We start from the raw sequence: 21,479 nt of genomic DNA, 5'->3' as shown, positions 1-21,479 counted from the left end.
TTTTTCTTTTTCACCTCTCAGTAGGTATGAATCAGCATCAAAAGTGTAAACTAATTTTTATTTTTTCTTATTAATCTGTATATTGTACTGCACATCTGTCTCTGTCAAAGCTTTTTGTATTTGTTTGTTTCTATACATCAACTTTATTTTATTTTAATTCTTTGTAATTCTTGTCTTCACTTCCACTTTGTTCTTTTTCTATATTCTTTCATAATAATAATTTTTCATCATAAGATTTCTGCTACATAAACACCTCTTTACTAACTTCATTCTTCATTCTGTACTAAATTAAAACTTAACAAATTGAATATTTTAAAACTAGAAAAATGGCAAACCAATCAGCATGCTGCTGACTAGTTCACCATTCACTGGAGAGCTGACTGAGATTGCTCTAACATTTATCAAAGTGACTGAAAGAGAAGTGATCTTATTTAATTTAAATAAATAAGATCACTTCTTAGCTTTCTCAGTTCAGGAAATTTAATAATAGAATGTTACTACAATTATATTTTTTTGAACTGTTAGGCAAGATAATGAATGAAAATAACAAAGGACAGCAGAACACATTAAGAAAAGCAAATATTTGTAAATAATAGTGAAACTGTTAAATGAAATTAAGAAAAATCAAACTGAAATATAGAAGAATTTCTGATAGAAATGGTTGGACTTGCTATTGTTTACTATTAAATTGAAATGAAAGGAAATATTTTAAAAATAGAAGATTTAAAATCATAATGATTTTTCACTTCACAAAAGATGTTTCCAAGCAAATATTCTATGAAAGATAATAAATTATGACATAAGCATATTTTTAAAAAATATAATCTCATTTAGAACATCGTTATGTAACAACCAGTTAAAAATTTTACAGAAAACAAATTTTCATATTTAAAATTTGTATTTAGAATATTTTTTTTAAAATATATAGAATTTAAAGCATTATTTGTTCTATATTTGCATATAATTTCTATGTTTACATTCTAAATGTCATTCTGAACAGTTTTACACGAATGTTTAGAGATGATCTAAATATAGTCAAAAATTATTTGTATCATTAAATTTTTTAAATTTTTAAATAAATAATAATAATTTATTTATTTATTTATAATGACAATGCCAAGTTTTACATCTTTTCTCTTTCAATTTGTTCAGGAGTAACAAAGATGAGATGCCATAAAATATTGAAGTTGGCATTTATGAAAGAGTATCTAAAACAAAGGTTGAAAGAGTAAGCAGAAAGAATAAATTTGTGAAATTCTTTCTGCTTAATCAAATTACCACCAATTATATATATTGTTGTGTGATGAACACTAGTCATGAGTAGTTGATGGATGTAGTTTAATGATATTTTTGATTCTCCACAATCTCAAATTATGATGTATCCATAGGGATATAAATGAAATAAACATCTGTGCATGGAATAATTGATTTTCAACAGTCAATTTCAAATATAATGTTTATCAAAAATCAACACTTTAATTACCTGTGAATAAATTTTATTAGTATAAATTCATTACAATAAAATGAAATAAAATGAAGATGATGATTGTTGAGTCATATCTAGAATAGATTTAGATTAATTAATCAAGATTTCTGAAAAAAATATTTTATTTAACATAAAAATCATAATAGAAAATTAAATACTTTTCTGTATTATAAAACTTTCTTAATGTTTTTTCTTAACTTATATTTTAAATTTTCATTTTTTTGATGAATTTCAGTATTTAAGAACAGAAAAAGTTAAAGTTTATACTCAAAGAACTATTCTATCATATCACCCTATCTCCCCTAAAATGGGGACAGTTAGTATTAACCAATCTCTCATCACAGGACTATACAAAAGAAAGAAGTCCTCCATGACAAACATCACATCAGTATTGGATATTGAGTATTCTCTATGTCAACATAAAAATTTCCAATAAACTAATACTTAATTGTTAATATTGTAATTAAAAAAAATTAATCTTCAACTGAAACAAATAATTAATTTTCTTATTAAATGTGGAAAAATCATTTTAAAGATCGGAATAATGACAAGATTGCTTGATTCTGATTGCCGGAAAATACCTGATTTTTCCCATCCTGATTAATTATCTCATCATTAGTTAAGTTTGTTTGTTTGTTTAGTTATGTGTGAAATCCGGAATTTTTGTCGACTATTTGTCGATCAATTGTCCTGTATTTGCTTAAAATCTAATTAAATTTTCCTTTAACTTAAAGTGGAACCTAACGGGAAAAAAAAACTTTTCGTTTATGTTCGACATAAACATCCGTTCAATTCGAAACTAATCCCACATTCCAACGCTAAAGTTTATAGTTAACATGGGCCCGGGAACAACTCTGACCCATCTGCATACCTTTTACCTCACAACAATTGGTCACATGACCATTCTCCCACGCCGAACTTATAAAAACCCCTTCCTTCCCCTTCTCGGGGGAGTCGTTCATTCGCCGTCACTTTTACAACTGTGTCCTAAGAATATTGTGTCCTATTAATATACTGTGTCCTATACGATATTGTGTCCTGAAGAAAAATTATTATCCTAATCCTACCAACCCGTTGGATATCAAAACCTTTTTCCTTAAGAATATTAAAAGACATAAAGAGGTATGGAACTTATTTTTGTGAACTCTCTCTCGGTTCTTCGCGTTTCAGGGACTCAGATTTTCCCTTTTGAAATTGGTTATTGTAATCTCTATGTAGCTAATAAATCGTTGTTATCCTGTTAAAGTGGTGTCATCTTTACTCGTATATCGCCGGTCATCTTACCGACGCACTCCTCCCTCCGCCACTCGACCCGAAACATTTAATCCCATTACCGCGGGAAAAGTAAAATTTTAATCCATCCTGACCAGTGAGAAGGTTCATCAACCTGTTGCCGGATCGGGAGACCTACACCCTCCCTGGCGGTTCACATATGGCAATGCAACACTTGAGTTATCTGCCTAGGGGGAATGCCTCCCAGGAGGTCTTTTTAAGGGAAACTGGTCCCTATTTAGATGTTACAGATGTGGAGAAAACCAGAAAACTCAATGTGGCCAGCCCATCCAAGCAAGGCACAAATCCACAACCGAACTTCCAGAGTTCAGGGAACGAAGACCACTTGGCCACTGATGGACCCATTAGTTAAGTGTCTTTCACTTTGCCTTTTTCACACCTTTAGGAATACAAGTCTTTTGGCAGAGTGGACCTTTAACTTGAGACTTTTGTCTACCTAAATATGCAAAAACTTGTTGAAAAAATTTTCTTTTAGCAAGACTCAATGAAAATATATTGATAAAATTATATAAGATGACTTTGTTATATTCCTGAGACTTGAAAAAGACTAGAGAACACTTTTTACCCCTCCTTTTACCACTGTTTTTTCAGTGTTTCTTCTATTTTTATGAACTTTAATTATAAAGTTCATAAAAATAGAAGAAACACTGAAAAAGTAGTGGTAAAAAGTTAAATTTAATTATAATTATTTGAACTTTTTTTTTATCAAGAAAAAGACTAAATTTTTGATTTTGATTGATGATATTTAAGAATTACATTAACAACTTATTTGAAATTATACTACATTTATAGTTTTTCTTACAGTTCTTGCTGAAATTTTTATATTTTTGTAATAAAATTTGATTAACTTTTCACTAAAATTTCTGTTGAAATATAATAAACAATTTTTTTAGATTAATTCAAGTGTTTATTTTTATTTTTCTTTACGTAAATAAAATACTTAACTAGTTAATTGATATTTATTTCAGTTTATAGGTATTGGTTAGAATGTGCTTTTAAACTTTTAAAAGTTCAGAAGATTGAAAAAATGAGAATTAATAAATTGTTCAATGCTCTGTATAACTCATATTTAACATTAATAATTTATTAATTTTTTCAAATTTTTTAAAAATTGTAGATCATGACTGTTTCATTAAATAAACATCGAGAAAAAGACAATTCCATTTGTAACATAAAGGAAAAGAGGACTTATCCAATCATTCATCCCACTTCTGATGCTCCATTATGTTCAAGTTGTGAACAATTAGAATTGCCTTTTTTTGATCCTAGTTGCCCAGGATGTATGGAAATCCTTAAAAATCAGAACACTTCAATAAGTCAGATATTTGCCATAATTCGACAATGGATGCCACAAACCCAACAAAATATTCAAGTTCTTGTAAATGAGGTATATATATTTGTTTCTCTTGAATAAAAAATAATTTTAGAATATCTTTTTGCTAGTAAAATTTTTAAAAAATTAGGTAAGTATTGTAGAAATTTTATAATTTCAATTAATTTGTAATGAAATATTTTAGATTATTTTTTTTCCAAGTAGTAATACAAAGTATAAGTAATTTAATCATTTTTTACAATTTACTAATTGTTGTTATTGTACAGATATTAAAACGTGGTGCTCATGTGGATGATAGAGATGGCTTAACTGACATGACAATCTTGCAATATGCTTGTAAAGCTGGAGCAATTGGTGTTGGTGATGCTTACATGGCAACAGAAACAGTTAAGATGATGTTAGATAAAGGAGCAGATACACGGCTGAAGTGTAGATGGACTGATATGACTGCTCTCCATTATGCTGTTTATTTTGATGTTGTACCAGTCTTGGAAGTTCTCCTAGAAACTGATAAAAACATAGGTATATTGATTTCTAATTAGTTTAAAATTATATAAATAGTTTACATTATTATTTTTTAGTTTATATTTTGTTTTGAAATTATATTTTTTTAATAAAAATACACTAAAAAATAATAATGTAAACTATATTTTTATATTATACATATGTAACTTATATTTTTATTAAAATTATGAAAAAAAACTGAATCATTCTGCCTGATACCACAAAATTATTATACAATGCAGAATAGATGAATAGAAAGAAAAATCTATTCCACATTGCTAACTCATAAATAAAGTGGTTCTAGTAGAAGAGGAAGATCCAAAATTATTATATATTTTGTACCTCTTTTCTCTTACATTAAATAAAACTATAATGAAATAGATTCAGTTGTAAGTAATCCAAATATGTAAAAAACAAATAAATATTTACATATAATACCATTTTTGTTTGAATATACAATTTTAATATTTAAACAATATAGTAAAACCTGAATAAAATGGAAACCTGTCTAAACAGAAAAAAATCTTCAGAACGAAGCAATTTTCTGTTAAATTTTACTATAAACTGGAAATCTGTCTTACTTGGAAACAAGTAGTTTTTAGGTAGGAAGAACATAATTTAATCTGAATAAAGCAGAAAATTGCAATTCCACTTATAGATAAATAAGTAAAATCGTCTTCAGGTATAATGGTTATTGCAGAGCATGACAAACTATATTCCAAGAATGGTTTCAAACCTTTCTAGAGAAATGAAGGATATGTGATAAGAAGACATATTGGAATTAACCAGGGACAGAATTGAATACTTTTAAGAATTGGAAACTTTCAAGAATCAAAAAAGTTTTCAAGAAATTTCTTGAAAACAATGAGAATGAGGTAATATAGTTCTGCAATTTGCCTTGTATAATCATTAGAAACTAACTAGAATTGATTATTTGAGAACAAGTTGATTAACATTGTTGGCAATTTCAGGAATTGAAGTAAATAATTAACTAGAGTATTAAATTTCCTCAAGAAGTCAGAATAATGTAATTTTTATATTACTGTAATACAATTAGAATTTTTAGTGACAAGCTGAGACAGTTGTTCTTGGTATTTAGATTGGCTTGTTTGTTGTCATGTGAGCTCATAAGTATCATATTCAAGAAGTATTCAAATAACTAGCACAAGTTCTCAGGAACAATCATAAATTGGACCATTTTGAATTAATTTGGGTTAAATCCAAGTAATAAAATTTTTTTACTATTTTTTTTTCCTAAAAGGAAAAGTACTAAAACCTATTCAAGATAGAAAAACTGCCAAAATAGAAAAGAAAATTTGGTACTATGCAATTCTGTTTTATACAAATTTTATTGCATTTAAATTTTCTTTGTCCATCAATGCTTTTGTTGAATTTAATTATGTCATCACTAAAGTTATGTTGAAAAACATAACAGAATAGAACAAAGCATTTTAAAATAGTTAAAATATTTAAACTTAATGTACACTGGTTTAGGAAGTAGTAATAATTTAAGTGTTGACAACAAAAGAAAACTCTCTTTAAGTTATTCCAAAAAATTCATATAATTTAAAAATGTCATTAAGCTCATGAAAATACTTTTTGGACATAGTTGAATATATATTTGTTACTTTTTGTTTTTTTTTTTAGAAGGAAAATGCATTTGATTTACTATTAACAGTTTTAAACTACATATCGGTTTCTATACTTTGAATTTATTTAACATAACTAATATTGAAAGTATCAACTTTTTACTTAAGAATATACTATAATAGAACATTTTTTAAATTTTGTAATGATATTTAAGTTTTACTTTACTGTGCAAATTTATTGAGTTTTGTGAAAAGAAATCATTAAAATATTTTATTTGTGAAATTTAAAAAGCAATAACAGTATGATGATTAAATTAAAATGAAAACAAATTAAATAGGAATTAATTGATGACAATAGAATTTTTATTGTTATGAGGATTGATCATTTCACTGTTTTGAATTCATATTTTTTACATTTATACAACTGTTGTTTTTGTATTGAAATGTAGATAATATAAATAATGAATTAAACTTCAATCTTTAAAATTGATAAAGCAGATTTTTAATATTTTTTTAAGTTTTTTTTTTCACTCACTTTTCTTTTTTATCTGCTGCTTTTTAAACCTCCTTTTGTCAAACAGCCACACTCGCCCAACAAATAAACAAATGTATGGCTTCTTGATGAAAGAAATAAGTTCAAAAAATAGCAGATTTTTAAGTTTTATAAATCATATATTTATATTCTACAATACATCTTTCAGTGTAAATATTCATTTAATATTATTAAGTTTATATTGAAATATTATTATAGGAATTTATATACATTGGTGGAAAATGAAATCCCAAAACCAAGAAAGAGTTGTGCTCGATAAACAAAACTTGGTAGGTGTGTTTTCATATCTGAAAGATGATGTCTATTCAAATTTCGTGCTAGATGAATAAGAGTGGCACGAGTAGTGCCACTATGAACATGCAAATCACGTTTGCTGTAAATACTGGATGTAAACTTGTTGAGCATTATTTATTGTTCAGATTGAATGTTGTGAGTTAAGGTTTGAGTCAAGAATGCCTTTAAGGAGACGAAGAAGGCAGTATCAGCAGCTTACTGAGTTTAAACAAGGCCGTGTAATACGGCTACGAGAAGGTGGATTATTCTTTCCGCACTGTTGCAGAAAGATTTGGCAAGGATGTATCTACTGTGCATGATTGTTGGCAGCTGTGGTCACAGGAAGGTGCTGTCTCAAGAAGACCTGGGTCCGGCCACACACGGGCCATTACTGAGAGGGAAGACCGCCATATTCGGCATATGGCTGTGGCATATTGTACTGCATCTGCATCAGAAATTAGAGCTTCTGTTAGTGCCAGAGTGACCCAGCAAACTGTAACAAATTGATTACTTGAGGGACAACTCCGAGCCAGATGCCCTGTGGTGTTCATTCCACTAACTCCAAATCACTGCCATCTGCGACTTCAGTGGTGTCAAGCAAGAGCTCATTGGAGGGTGGAGAAAGATCTGTTGTGTTCTCAGATGAGAGCTGTTTCTGTCTTGGTGCCAGTGATGGCAGTATGTTGGTTAAAGGAGGCCAGGTGAGCACTTGAAACCAAGCTGTCTGTGGCATAGACACACTAGACCTACACCAGGAGTTATGGTCTGGGGGGGGTGATTTCCTATGACAACAGGATCACTCTCATCATTATACCAAGCACATTGACAGCAAATCAGTACGTCAGACTGGTGATTGAACTAGTTGTACTGCCATCTGTGAGCAATATCCAAGGAGCTTTTCCAACAGGATGATAATCGTCCTCATACTGCTGCTGTTACCCAACGTGCTCTACAAAGTGTTGACATGTTGCCTTGGCCTGTGAGATCACCAGATCTTTCTCCCATTGAGCACATATGGGACATTATTGGACAACAAATTCAGCATTATCCACAACCAACATTAACTGTTGCTAATTTGACTGCCAAGTGCAGCAGGCATGGAACTCCATCCCACAAAATGACATATGGCACCTGTACGACACAATGCATACATATTTGCATGCTTGCATTCAAAATCGTGGTGACTGCAGCGGTTATTAATGTACCATTATTTCACATTTGAAATGGATCTTCTCACACATACTTTAGCCTGTGACCTTAAAAATTCAAACAAGTAAATATTTTACCTAGACAAATGCTTTGCCTGAATTTCATTCCTCTAAACTAATTTTTTCTTGGTGTTGGGATTTCATATTCCTTCAGTGTATATTATATCTTCATATTGAATATTTGTTAGAAAAAAGATTGCAATGTATCTCAAATAGAAATACTATATTTTGGAATATATAAAAGTATATAATTCATTCTTTGGATGTTTTTTAGAGTTATGTATTTTTCAATGAGAATGAATCTTACTGAAAGAATGGTCATGGTTAGTAATGTAATTTTAAGTGTACCAAGATATTTAGTATATAAATTTATTACATGTTTTATATAGAATCATTTAAAGATGTTTAGACATTTCTTGAATTTTGATATACGAGGCGTGTTTTTAAAGTAAATACCGTTTTAATATAACGCCGCTTGAGCGCTGCAGTCGGCACTTAGCGCATGCGCGCTGTGTACCTACATCTGTTGGGAAGCCACAAACGCCATTACGGAGCCAGTCGATTGTGTTTACTGTTGTTTGTGTGTTATTGAAATGCCGCCGCTCATTGAGAATCCCGCCGACTGCGAAGTGCGTGCCGTTATTCATTTTTTCAGTGCTAAAGGCTCGAAAGTGGCTGAAATTCATCGCCAAATCAGTGAAGTTTATGGTGAAAGCGTTATGAGTGAAGGAATGATACGAAAATGGGTTAGGACCTTTAGTAATGGCCGCACAAACATTCACGATGAGGAACGAAGTGGGCGACCTTCAGTCATTATCGACGATTTGATTGAAAAAGTGGACTGTNTAAATTTTTTAAATTTTTAAATAAATAATAATAATTTATTTATTTATTTATAATGACAATGCCAAGTTTTACATCTTTTCTCTTTCAATTTGTTCAGGAGTAACAAAGATGAGATGCCATAAAATATTGAAGTTGGCATTTATGAAAGAGTATCTAAAACAAAGGTTGAAAGAGTAAGCAGAAAGAATAAATTTGTGAAATTCTTTCTGCTTAATCAAATTACCACCAATTATATATATTGTTGTGTGATGAACACTAGTCATGAGTAGTTGATGGATGTAGTTTAATGATATTTTTGATTCTCCACAATCTCAAATTATGATGTATCCATAGGGATATAAATGAAATAAACATCTGTGCATGGAATAATTGATTTTCAACAGTCAATTTCAAATATAATGTTTATCAAAAATCAACACTTTAATTACCTGTGAATAAATTTTATTAGTATAAATTCATTACAATAAAATGAAATAAAATGAAGATGATGATTGTTGAGTCATATCTAGAATAGATTTAGATTAATTAATCAAGATTTCTGAAAAAAATATTTTATTTAACATAAAAATCATAATAGAAAATTAAATACTTTTCTGTATTATAAAACTTTCTTAATGTTTTTTCTTAACTTATATTTTAAATTTTCATTTTTTGATGAATTTCAGTATTTAAGAACAGAAAAAGTTAAAGTTTATACTCAAAGAACTATTCTATCATATCACCCTATCTCCCCTAAAATGGGGACAGTTAGTATTAACCAATCTCTCATCACAGGACTATACAAAAGAAAGAAGTCCTCCATGACAAACATCACATCAGTATTGGATATTGAGTATTCTCTATGTCAACATAAAAATTTCCAATAAACTAATACTTAATTGTTAATATTGTAATTAAAAAAAATTAATCTTCAACTGAAACAAATAATTAATTTTCTTATTAAATGTGGAAAAATCATTTTAAAGATCGGAATAATGACAAGATTGCTTGATTCTGATTGCCGGAAAATACCTGATTTTTCCCATCCTGATTAATTATCTCATCATTAGTTAAGTTTGTTTGTTTGTTTAGTTATGTGTGAAATCCGGAATTTTTGTCGACTATTTGTCGATCAATTGTCCTGTATTTGCTTAAAATCTAATTAAATTTTCCTTTAACTTAAAGTGGAACCTAACGGGAAAAAAAACTTTTCGTTTATGTTCGACATAAACATCCGTTCAATTCGAAACTAATCCCACATTCCAACGCTAAAGTTTATAGTTAACATGGGCCCGGGAACAACTCTGACCCATCTGCATACCTTTTACCTCACAACAATTGGTCACATGACCATTCTCCCACGCCGAACTTATAAAAACCCCTTCCTTCCCCTTCTCGGGGGAGTCGTTCATTCGCCGTCACTTTTACAACTGTGTCCTAAGAATATTGTGTCCTATTAATATACTGTGTCCTATACGATATTGTGTCCTGAAGAAAAATTATTATCCTAATCCTACCAACCCGTTGGATATCAAAACCTTTTTCCTTAAGAATATTAAAAGACATAAAGAGGTATGGAACTTATTTTTGTGAACTCTCTCTCGGTTCTTCGCGTTTCAGGGACTCAGATTTTCCCTTTTGAAATTGGTTATTGTAATCTCTATGTAGCTAATAAATCGTTGTTATCCTGTTAAAGTGGTGTCATCTTTACTCGTATATCGCCGGTCATCTTACCGACGCACTCCTCCCTCCGCCACTCGACCCGAAACATTTAATCCCATTACCGCGGGAAAAGTAAAATTTTAATCCATCCTGACCAGTGAGAAGGTTCATCAACCTGTTGCCGGATCGGGAGACCTACACCCTCCCTGGCGGTTCACATATGGCAATGCAACACTTGAGTTATCTGCCTAGGGGGAATGCCTCCCAGGAGGTCTTTTTAAGGGAAACTGGTCCCTATTTAGATGTTACAGATGTGGAGAAAACCAGAAAACTCAATGTGGCCAGCCCATCCAAGCAAGGCACAAATCCACAACCGAACTTCCAGAGTTCAGGGAACGAAGACCACTTGGCCACTGATGGACCCATTAGTTAAGTGTCTTTCACTTTGCCTTTTTCACACCTTTAGGAATACAAGTCTTTTGGCAGAGTGGACCTTTAACTTGAGACTTTTGTCTACCTAAATATGCAAAAACTTGTTGAAAAAATTTTCTTTTAGCAAGACTCAATGAAAATATATTGATAAAATTATATAAGATGACTTTGTTATATTCCTGAGACTTGAAAAAGACTAGAGAACACTTTTTACCCCTCCTTTTACCACTGTTTTTTCAGTGTTTCTTCTATTTTTATGAACTTTAATTATAAAGTTCATAAAAATAGAAGAAACACTGAAAAAGTAGTGGTAAAAAGTTAAATTTAATTATAATTATTTGAACTTTTTTTTTATCAAGAAAAAGACTAAATTTTTGATTTTGATTGATGATATTTAAGAATTACATTAACAACTTATTTGAAATTATACTACATTTATAGTTTTTCTTACAGTTCTTGCTGAAATTTTTATATTTTTGTAATAAAATTTGATTAACTTTTCACTAAAATTTCTGTTGAAATATAATAAACAATTTTTTTAGATTAATTCAAGTGTTTATTTTTATTTTTCTTTACGTAAATAAAATACTTAACTAGTTAATTGATATTTATTTCAGTTTATAGGTATTGGTTAGAATGTGCTTTTAAACTTTTAAAAGTTCAGAAGATTGAAAAAATGAGAATTAATAAATTGTTCAATGCTCTGTATAACTCATATTTAACATTAATAATTTATTAATTTTTTCAAATTTTTTAAAAATTGTAGATCCTTATTTTTGTGAACTCTCTCTCGGTTCTTCGCGTTTCAGGGACTCAGATTTTCCCTTTTGAAATTGGTTATTGTAATCTCTATGTAGCTAATAAATCGTTGTTATCCTGTTAAAGTGGTGTCATCTTTACTCGTATATCGCCGGTCATCTTACCGACGCACTCCTCCCTCCGCCACTCGACCCGAAACATTTAATCCCATTACCGCGGGAAAAGTAAAATTTTAATCCATCCTGACCAGTGAGAAGGTTCATCAACCTGTTGCCGGATCGGGAGACCTACACCCTCCCTGGCGGTTCACATATGGCAATGCAACACTTGAGTTATCTGCCTAGGGGGAATGCCTCCCAGGAGGTCTTTTTAAGGGAAACTGGTCCCTATTTAGATGTTACAGATGTGGAGAAAACCAGAAAACTCAATGTGGCCAGCCCATCCAAGCAAGGCACAAATCCACAACCGAACTTCCAGAGTTCAGGGAACGAAGACCACTTGGCCACTGATGGACCCATTAGTTAAGTGTCTTTCACTTTGCCTTTTTCACACCTTTAGGAATACAAGTCTTTTGGCAGAGTGGACCTTTAACTTGAGACTTTTGTCTACCTAAATATGCAAAAACTTNAACTAATTTTTATTTTTTCTTATTAATCTGTATATTGTACTGCACATCTGTCTCTGTCAAAGCTTTTTGTATTTGTTTGTTTCTATACATCAACTTTATTTTATTTTAATTCTTTGTAATTCTTGTCTTCACTTCCACTTTGTTCTTTTTCTATATTCTTTCATAATAATAATTTTTCATCATAAGATTTCTGCTACATAAACACCTCTTTACTAACTTCATTCTTCATTCTGTACTAAATTAAAACTTAACAAATTGAATATTTTAAAACTAGAAAAATGGCAAACCAATCAGCATGCTGCTGACTAGTTCACCATTCACTGGAGAGCTGACTGAGATTGCTCTAACATTTATCAAAGTGACTGAAAGAGAAGTGATCTTATTTAATTTAAATAAATAAGATCACTTCTTAGCTTTCTCAGTTCAGGAAATTTAATAATAGAATGTTACTACAATTATATTTTTTTGAACTGTTAGGCAAGATAATGAATGAAAATAACAAAGGACAGCAGAACACATTAAGAAAAGCAAATATTTGTAAATAATAGTGAAACTGTTAAATGAAATTAAGAAAAATCAAACTGAAATATAGAAGAATTTCTGATAGAAATGGTTGGACTTGCTATTGTTTACTATTAAATTGAAATGAAAGGAAATATTTTAAAAATAGAAGATTTAAAATCATAATGATTTTTCACTTCACAAAAGATGTTTCCAAGCAAATATTCTATGAAAGATAATAAATTATGACATAAGCATATTTTTAAAAAATATAATCTCATTTAGAACATCGTTATGTAACAACCAGTTAAAAATTTTACAGAAAACAAATTTTCATATTTAAAATTTGTATTTAGAATATTTTTTTTAAAATATATAGAATTTAAAGCATTATTTGTTCTATATTTGCATATAATTTCTATGTTTACATTCTAAATGTCATTCTGAACAGTTTTACACGAATGTTTAGAGATGATCTAAATATAGTCAAAAATTATTTGTATCATTAAATTTTTTAAATTTTTAAATAAATAATAATAATTTATTTATTTATTTATAATGACAATGCCAAGTTTTACATCTTTTCTCTTTCAATTTGTTCAGGAGTAACAAAGATGAGATGCCATAAAATATTGAAGTTGGCATTTATGAAAGAGTATCTAAAACAAAGGTTGAAAGAGTAAGCAGAAAGAATAAATTTGTGAAATTCTTTCTGCTTAATCAAATTACCACCAATTATATATATTGTTGTGTGATGAACACTAGTCATGAGTAGTTGATGGATGTAGTTTAATGATATTTTTGATTCTCCACAATCTCAAATTATGATGTATCCATAGGGATATAAATGAAATAAACATCTGTGCATGGAATAATTGATTTTCAACAGTCAATTTCAAATATAATGTTTATCAAAAATCAACACTTTAATTACCTGTGAATAAATTTTATTAGTATAAATTCATTACAATAAAATGAAATAAAATGAAGATGATGATTGTTGAGTCATATCTAGAATAGATTTAGATTAATTAATCAAGATTTCTGAAAAAAATATTTTATTTAACATAAAAATCATAATAGAAAATTAAATACTTTTCTGTATTATAAAACTTTCTTAATGTTTTTTCTTAACTTATATTTTAAATTTTCATTTTTTTGATGAATTTCAGTATTTAAGAACAGAAAAAGTTAAAGTTTATACTCAAAGAACTATTCTATCATATCACCCTATCTCCCCTAAAATGGGGACAGTTAGTATTAACCAATCTCTCATCACAGGACTATACAAAAGAAAGAAGTCCTCCATGACAAACATCACATCAGTATTGGAAATATACTGTTAACATGTTTTTATTTTTATTTATTATATATTTTGGTCATATATAATCCAATAAAAATATACAGGTTTTATTTATCAGAATTATTGATATAAAATTTCCTACATAATCTGAAATATTTGGTGATTAGACAGTAAAAATCTTTTAGTATACAGTATAAAGTAAACTATATCTTTATAGTTAACAAGTTAGTATCCACAAGTATTGCAACTCTCATGTTGTAACAAGTTACAATATGTTATCAGTTTCAGCATTAAAAAATATTGTTTTGCAAAGTATCATGTAGAAAGCATAAAATATTTCTTTAATTAATAATATGTAAAAAATAATATATAGGTTTGGCTTTACAATAGAATATTTTAAAATATTTATTTATCTAATATTCTAATAACTAATTTTTCAAAATAGATATCAACATTCCATGCCAAGAATTTGATGGTGGAACATCGCTTCATATTGCAGCATATAATTTGTGTGTCGAAGCTACAAAAATCCTTATAAAATATGGTGCTGATGTAAATATAAAAGATGATTTTAAAAGAACTCCTTATGGTAACTAAACATTTTAAAAATATTTCAATAGTTAATAGGTACTAGATTAAAGCAAATTCTTTTTCAGATTGTATTCCACAAATTTCTGAGGTAGAGAGTATGTCTGATGTCGTAGATATTATTTGTCATTTGAGAAAATTACTTCAAAATAAAATTCAATATTCTGAATATGATTTAGTAGATTATAGCAATATTACTGGCAGAACTGTTTTAAAATCTTTAAGACTGAAACTTGGTGACAAAGTTATAGTAGGAGGAGCAAAGGTAAGATATAACTAATTTGGTTATAATCGTTAATGATGATAATCTTACTAAAGAATATAATGTGTGTATATGTATATACATATATATAGTGGTACCTTGTACTTTGAATTTAATTCATTCTAGCAGATCATTCAAACTCTGAATTATTTGAAGTCAAAATTAATTTTATCCCATTAGAAATAATAGAAGTGAATTAATCCATTCCCAGACCATAACCAATACCAATTTCAATAAATTTAAACAACTACAAATAATTTAAAATAAAAATAACTCAATTAAATACTCTAAATAATAAAATTAAAACATGAAAACAGTAAATAAAATATGGAAATATTAAATTAAAATTGCATTTACTGTAGTTTACCTTAGGAGTGGAGTGATGTCTCCTTTTTTAAGGTCACTATTCAGTTTTCCTAGCTTTCTCACAAATAATCCTGAAATGACATCATTATCTAACTGCTTCCCATTTATCCACACTAGGAGGAATTTTTACATCTTAATAATATGCAATCTCCTGGACAAAAGCTGGTCCCACGATACGATAAGTGTCTCAATATTAATGGGAATTATGTAGAAAAGTAGTGTAAAATATGGGCTTTCACATAAATAAAAANATGTGCTTTTAAACTTTTAAAAGTTCAGAAGATTGAAAAAATGAGAATTAATAAATTGTTCAATGCTCTGTATAACTCATATTTAACATTAATAATTTATTAATTTTTTCAAATTTTTTAAAAATTGTAGATCATGACTGTTTCATTAAATAAACATCGAGAAAAAGACAATTCCATTTGTAACATAAAGGAAAAGAGGACTTATCCAATCATTCATCCCACTTCTGATGCTCCATTATGTTCAAGTTGTGAACAATTAGAATTGCCTTTTTTTGATCCTAGTTGCCCAGGATGTATGGAAATCCTTAAAAATCAGAACACTTCAATAAGTCAGATATTTGCCATAATTCGACAATGGATGCCACAAACCCAACAAAATATTCAAGTTCTTGTAAATGAGGTATATATATTTGTTTCTCTTGAATAAAAAATAATTTTAGAATATCTTTTTGCTAGTAAAATTTTTAAAAAATTAGGTAAGTATTGTAGAAATTTTATAATTTCAATTAATTTGTAATGAAATATTTTAGATTATTTTTTTTCCAAGTAGTAATACAAAGTATAAGTAATTTAATCATTTTTTACAATTTACTAATTGTTGTTATTGTACAGATATTAAAACGTGGTGCTCATGTGGATGATAGAGATGGCTTAACTGACATGACAATCTTGCAATATGCTTGTAAAGCTGGAGCAATTGGTGTTGGTGATGCTTACATGGCAACAGAAACAGTTAAGATGATGTTAGATAAAGGAGCAGATACACGGCTGAAGTGTAGATGGACTGATATGACTGCTCTCCATTATGCTGTTTATTTTGATGTTGTACCAGTCTTGGAAGTTCTCCTAGAAACTGATAAAAACATAGGTATATTGATTTCTAATTAGTTTAAAATTATATAAATAGTTTACATTATTATTTTTTAGTTTATATTTTGTTTTGAAATTATATTTTTTTAATAAAAATACACTAAAAAATAATAATGTAAACTATATTTTTATATTATACATATGTAACTTATATTTTTATTAAAATTATGAAAAAAAACTGAATCATTCTGCCTGATACCACAAAATTATTATACAATGCAGAATAGATGAATAGAAAGAAAAATCTATTCCACATTGCTAACTCATAAATAAAGTGGTTCTAGTAGAAGAGGAAGATCCAAAATTATTATATATTTTGTACCTCTTTTCTCTTACATTAAATAAAACTATAATGAAATAGATTCAGTTGTAAGTAATCCAAATATGTAAAAAACAAATAAATATTTACATATAATACCATTTTTGTTTGAATATACAATTTTAATATTTAAACAATATAGTAAAACCTGAATAAAATGGAAACCTGTCTAAACAGAAAAAAATCTTCAGAACGAAGCAATTTTCTGTTAAATTTTACTATAAACTGGAAATCTGTCTTACTTGGAAACAAGTAGTTTTTAGGTAGGAAGAACATAATTTAATCTGAATAAAGCAGAAAATTGCAATTCCACTTATAGATAAATAAGTAAAATCGTCTTCAGGTATAATGGTTATTGCAGAGCATGACAAACTATATTCCAAGAATGGTTTCAAACCTTTCTAGAGAAATGAAGGATATGTGATAAGAAGACATATTGGAATTAACCAGGGACAGAATTGAATACTTTTAAGAATTGGAAACTTTCAAGAATCAAAAAAGTTTTCAAGAAATTTCTTGAAAACAATGAGAATGAGGTAATATAGTTCTGCAATTTGCCTTGTATAATCATTAGAAACTAACTAGAATTGATTATTTGAGAACAAGTTGATTAACATTGTTGGCAATTTCAGGAATTGAAGTAAATAATTAACTAGAGTATTAAATTTCCTCAAGAAGTCAGAATAATGTAATTTTTATATTACTGTAATACAATTAGAATTTTTAGTGACAAGCTGAGACAGTTGTTCTTGGTATTTAGATTGGCTTGTTTGTTGTCATGTGAGCTCATAAGTATCATATTCAAGAAGTATTCAAATAACTAGCACAAGTTCTCAGGAACAATCATAAATTGGACCATTTTGAATTAATTTGGGTTAAATCCAAGTAATAAAATTTTTTTACTATTTTTTTTTCCTAAAAGGAAAAGTACTAAAACCTATTCAAGATAGAAAAACTGCCAAAATAGAAAAGAAAATTTGGTACTATGCAATTCTGTTTTATACAAATTTTATTGCATTTAAATTTTCTTTGTCCATCAATGCTTTTGTTGAATTTAATTATGTCATCACTAAAGTTATGTTGAAAAACATAACAGAATAGAACAAAGCATTTTAAAATAGTTAAAATATTTAAACTTAATGTACACTGGTTTAGGAAGTAGTAATAATTTAAGTGTTGACAACAAAAGAAAACTCTCTTTAAGTTATTCCAAAAAATTCATATAATTTAAAAATGTCATTAAGCTCATGAAAATACTTTTTGGACATAGTTGAATATATATTTGTTACTTTTTGTTTTTTTTTTTTAGAAGGAAAATGCATTTGATTTACTATTAACAGTTTTAAACTACATATCGGTTTCTATACTTTGAATTTATTTAACATAACTAATATTGAAAGTATCAACTTTTTACTTAAGAATATACTATAATAGAACATTTTTTAAATTTTGTAATGATATTTAAGTTTTACTTTACTGTGCAAATTTATTGAGTTTTGTGAAAAGAAATCATTAAAATATTTTATTTGTGAAATTTAAAAAGCAATAACAGTATGATGATTAAATTAAAATGAAAACAAATTAAATAGGAATTAATTGATGACAATAGAATTTTTATTGTTATGAGGATTGATCATTTCACTGTTTTGAATTCATATTTTTTACATTTATACAACTGTTGTTTTTGTATTGAAATGTAGATAATATAAATAATGAATTAAACTTCAATCTTTAAAATTGATAAAGCAGATTTTTAATATTTTTTTAAGTTTTTTTTTTCACTCACTTTTCTTTTTTATCTGCTGCTTTTTAAACCTCCTTTTGTCAAACAGCCACACTCGCCCAACAAATAAACAAATGTATGGCTTCTTGATGAAAGAAATAAGTTCAAAAAATAGCAGATTTTTAAGTTTTATAAATCATATATTTATATTCTACAATACATCTTTCAGTGTAAATATTCATTTAATATTATTAAGTTTATATTGAAATATTATTATAGGAATTTATATACATTGGTGGAAAATGAAATCCCAAAACCAAGAAAGAGTTGTGCTCGATAAACAAAACTTGGTAGGTGTGTTTTCATATCTGAAAGATGATGTCTATTCAAATTTCGTGCTAGATGAATAAGAGTGGCACGAGTAGTGCCACTATGAACATGCAAATCACGTTTGCTGTAAATACTGGATGTAAACTTGTTGAGCATTATTTATTGTTCAGATTGAATGTTGTGAGTTAAGGTTTGAGTCAAGAATGCCTTTAAGGAGACGAAGAAGGCAGTATCAGCAGCTTACTGAGTTTAAACAAGGCCGTGTAATACGGCTACGAGAAGGTGGATTATTCTTTCCGCACTGTTGCAGAAAGATTTGGCAAGGATGTATCTACTGTGCATGATTGTTGGCAGCTGTGGTCACAGGAAGGTGCTGTCTCAAGAAGACCTGGGTCCGGCCACACACGGGCCATTACTGAGAGGGAAGACCGCCATATTCGGCATATGGCTGTGGCATATTGTACTGCATCTGCATCAGAAATTAGAGCTTCTGTTAGTGCCAGAGTGACCCAGCAAACTGTAACAAATTGATTACTTGAGGGACAACTCCGAGCCAGATGCCCTGTGGTGTTCATTCCACTAACTCCAAATCACTGCCATCTGCGACTTCAGTGGTGTCAAGCAAGAGCTCATTGGAGGGTGGAGAAAGATCTGTTGTGTTCTCAGATGAGAGCTGTTTCTGTCTTGGTGCCAGTGATGGCAGTATGTTGGTTAAAGGAGGCCAGGTGAGCACTTGAAACCAAGCTGTCTGTGGCATAGACACACTAGACCTACACCAGGAGTTATGGTCTGGGGGGGGTGATTTCCTATGACAACAGGATCACTCTCATCATTATACCAAGCACATTGACAGCAAATCAGTACGTCAGACTGGTGATTGAACTAGTTGTACTGCCATCTGTGAGCAATATCCAAGGAGCTTTTCCAACAGGATGATAATCGTCCTCATACTGCTGCTGTTACCCAACGTGCTCTACAAAGTGTTGACATGTTGCCTTGGCCTGTGAGATCACCAGATCTTTCTCCCATTGAGCACATATGGGACATTATTGGACAACAAATTCAGCATTATCCACAACCAACATTAACTGTTGCTAATTTGACTGCCAAGTGCAGCAGGCATGGAACTCCATCCCACAAAATGACATATGGCACCTGTACGACACAATGCATACATATTTGCATGCTTGCATTCAAAATCGTGGTGACTGCAGCGGTTATTAATGTACCATTATTTCACATTTGAAATGGATCTTCTCACACATACTTTAGCCTGTGACCTTAAAAATTCAAACAAGTAAATATTTTACCTAGACAAATGCTTTGCCTGAATTTCATTCCTCTAAACTAATTTTTTCTTGGTGTTGGGATTTCATATTCCTTCAGTGTATATTATATCTTCATATTGAATATTTGTTAGAAAAAAGATTGCAATGTATCTCAAATAGAAATACTATATTTTGGAATATATAAAAGTATATAATTCATTCTTTGGATGTTTTTTAGAGTTATGTATTTTTCAATGAGAATGAATCTTACTGAAAGAATGGTCATGGTTAGTAATGTAATTTTAAGTGTACCAAGATATTTAGTATATAAATTTATTACATGTTTTATATAGAATCATTTAAAGATGTTTAGACATTTCTTGAATTTTGATATACGAGGCGTGTTTTTAAAGTAAATACCGTTTTAATATAACGCCGCTTGAGCGCTGCAGTCGGCACTTAGCGCATGCGCGCTGTGTACCTACATCTGTTGGGAAGCCACAAACGCCATTACGGAGCCAGTTGATTGTGTTTACTGTTGTTTGTGTGTTATTGAAATGCCGCCGCTCATTGAGAATCCCGCCGACTGCGAAGTGCGTGCCGTTATTCATTTTTTCAGTGCTAAAGGCTCGAAAGTGGCTGAAATTCATCGCCAAATCAGTGAAGTTTATGGTGAAAGCGTTATGAGTGAAGGAATGGTACGAAAATGGGTTAGGGCCTTTAGTAATGGCCGCACAAACATTCACGATGAGGAACGAAGTGGGCGACCTTCAGTCATTATCGACGATTTGATTGAAAAAGTGGACTGTAGAGTGAAAGAGAACAGACGATTCACGATTTCATCTTTATCTAAAGAGTTTCCTGCAGTTTCAAGAAGTGTTCTCTATGAAATTGTGACCGGACGATTAAATTATCGGAAGTTGTGTTCCCGTTGGGTGCCGAAAATGTTGACGGAGGAGCACAAAACCAAACGTTTGGCCAGTGCATTGACTTTTCTTGAGCGCTACAGTGACGAAGGAGATGATTTTTTAAGTCGTATTGTTACAGGCGATGAAACGTGGGTAGCCTACGTTACACCGGAATCAAAGCAACAATCCATGGAATGGCGACATTCATCATCTCCAAGGAAAGTCAAGTTCAAGCAAACAATTTC

At 29.8% G+C, this 21,479-nt stretch overlaps 2 protein-coding genes across 2 annotated transcripts in view; both read left to right on the top strand.

Moving 5' to 3' along the window:
* The first annotated feature begins 3,892 nt into the window (after nucleotides 1–3,892).
* Nucleotides 3,893–15,232, top strand: LOC111629812 (CAP-Gly domain-containing linker protein 4-like). The gene is made up of 4 exons (XM_023373722.1): nucleotides 3,893–4,166; nucleotides 4,379–4,634; nucleotides 14,795–14,938; nucleotides 15,006–15,232. Exons 1-4 carry the CDS (start codon nucleotides 3,900–3,902, stop codon nucleotides 15,215–15,217), a joined length of 879 nt encoding a protein of 292 aa, XP_023229490.1. The 5' UTR covers nucleotides 3,893–3,899; the 3' UTR covers nucleotides 15,218–15,232.
* A 710-nt stretch (nucleotides 15,233–15,942) lies between these two features.
* LOC111629804 (CAP-Gly domain-containing linker protein 4-like) overlaps nucleotides 15,943–21,479 on the top strand; it is a 28,616-nt gene continuing 23,079 nt past the window's right edge. Inside the window, exons 1-2 of the mRNA XM_023373716.1 lie at nucleotides 15,943–16,216; nucleotides 16,429–16,684. Of these exons, the coding sequence (XP_023229484.1) occupies nucleotides 15,950–16,216; nucleotides 16,429–16,684 (523 nt within the window). The 5' untranslated portion in view covers nucleotides 15,943–15,949. The remainder of the gene's footprint in view (nucleotides 16,217–16,428; nucleotides 16,685–21,479) is intronic.

The sequence above is a fragment of the Centruroides sculpturatus genome, unplaced genomic scaffold (genome assembly GCF_000671375.1).
Source record: "Centruroides sculpturatus isolate CEXI.00-Female unplaced genomic scaffold, Cexi_2.0 scaffold446, whole genome shotgun sequence".
Taxonomy (NCBI): Eukaryota; Metazoa; Arthropoda; class Arachnida; order Scorpiones; family Buthidae; genus Centruroides; species Centruroides sculpturatus.
This window is presented reverse-complemented; position numbering and strand designations above follow the sequence as displayed.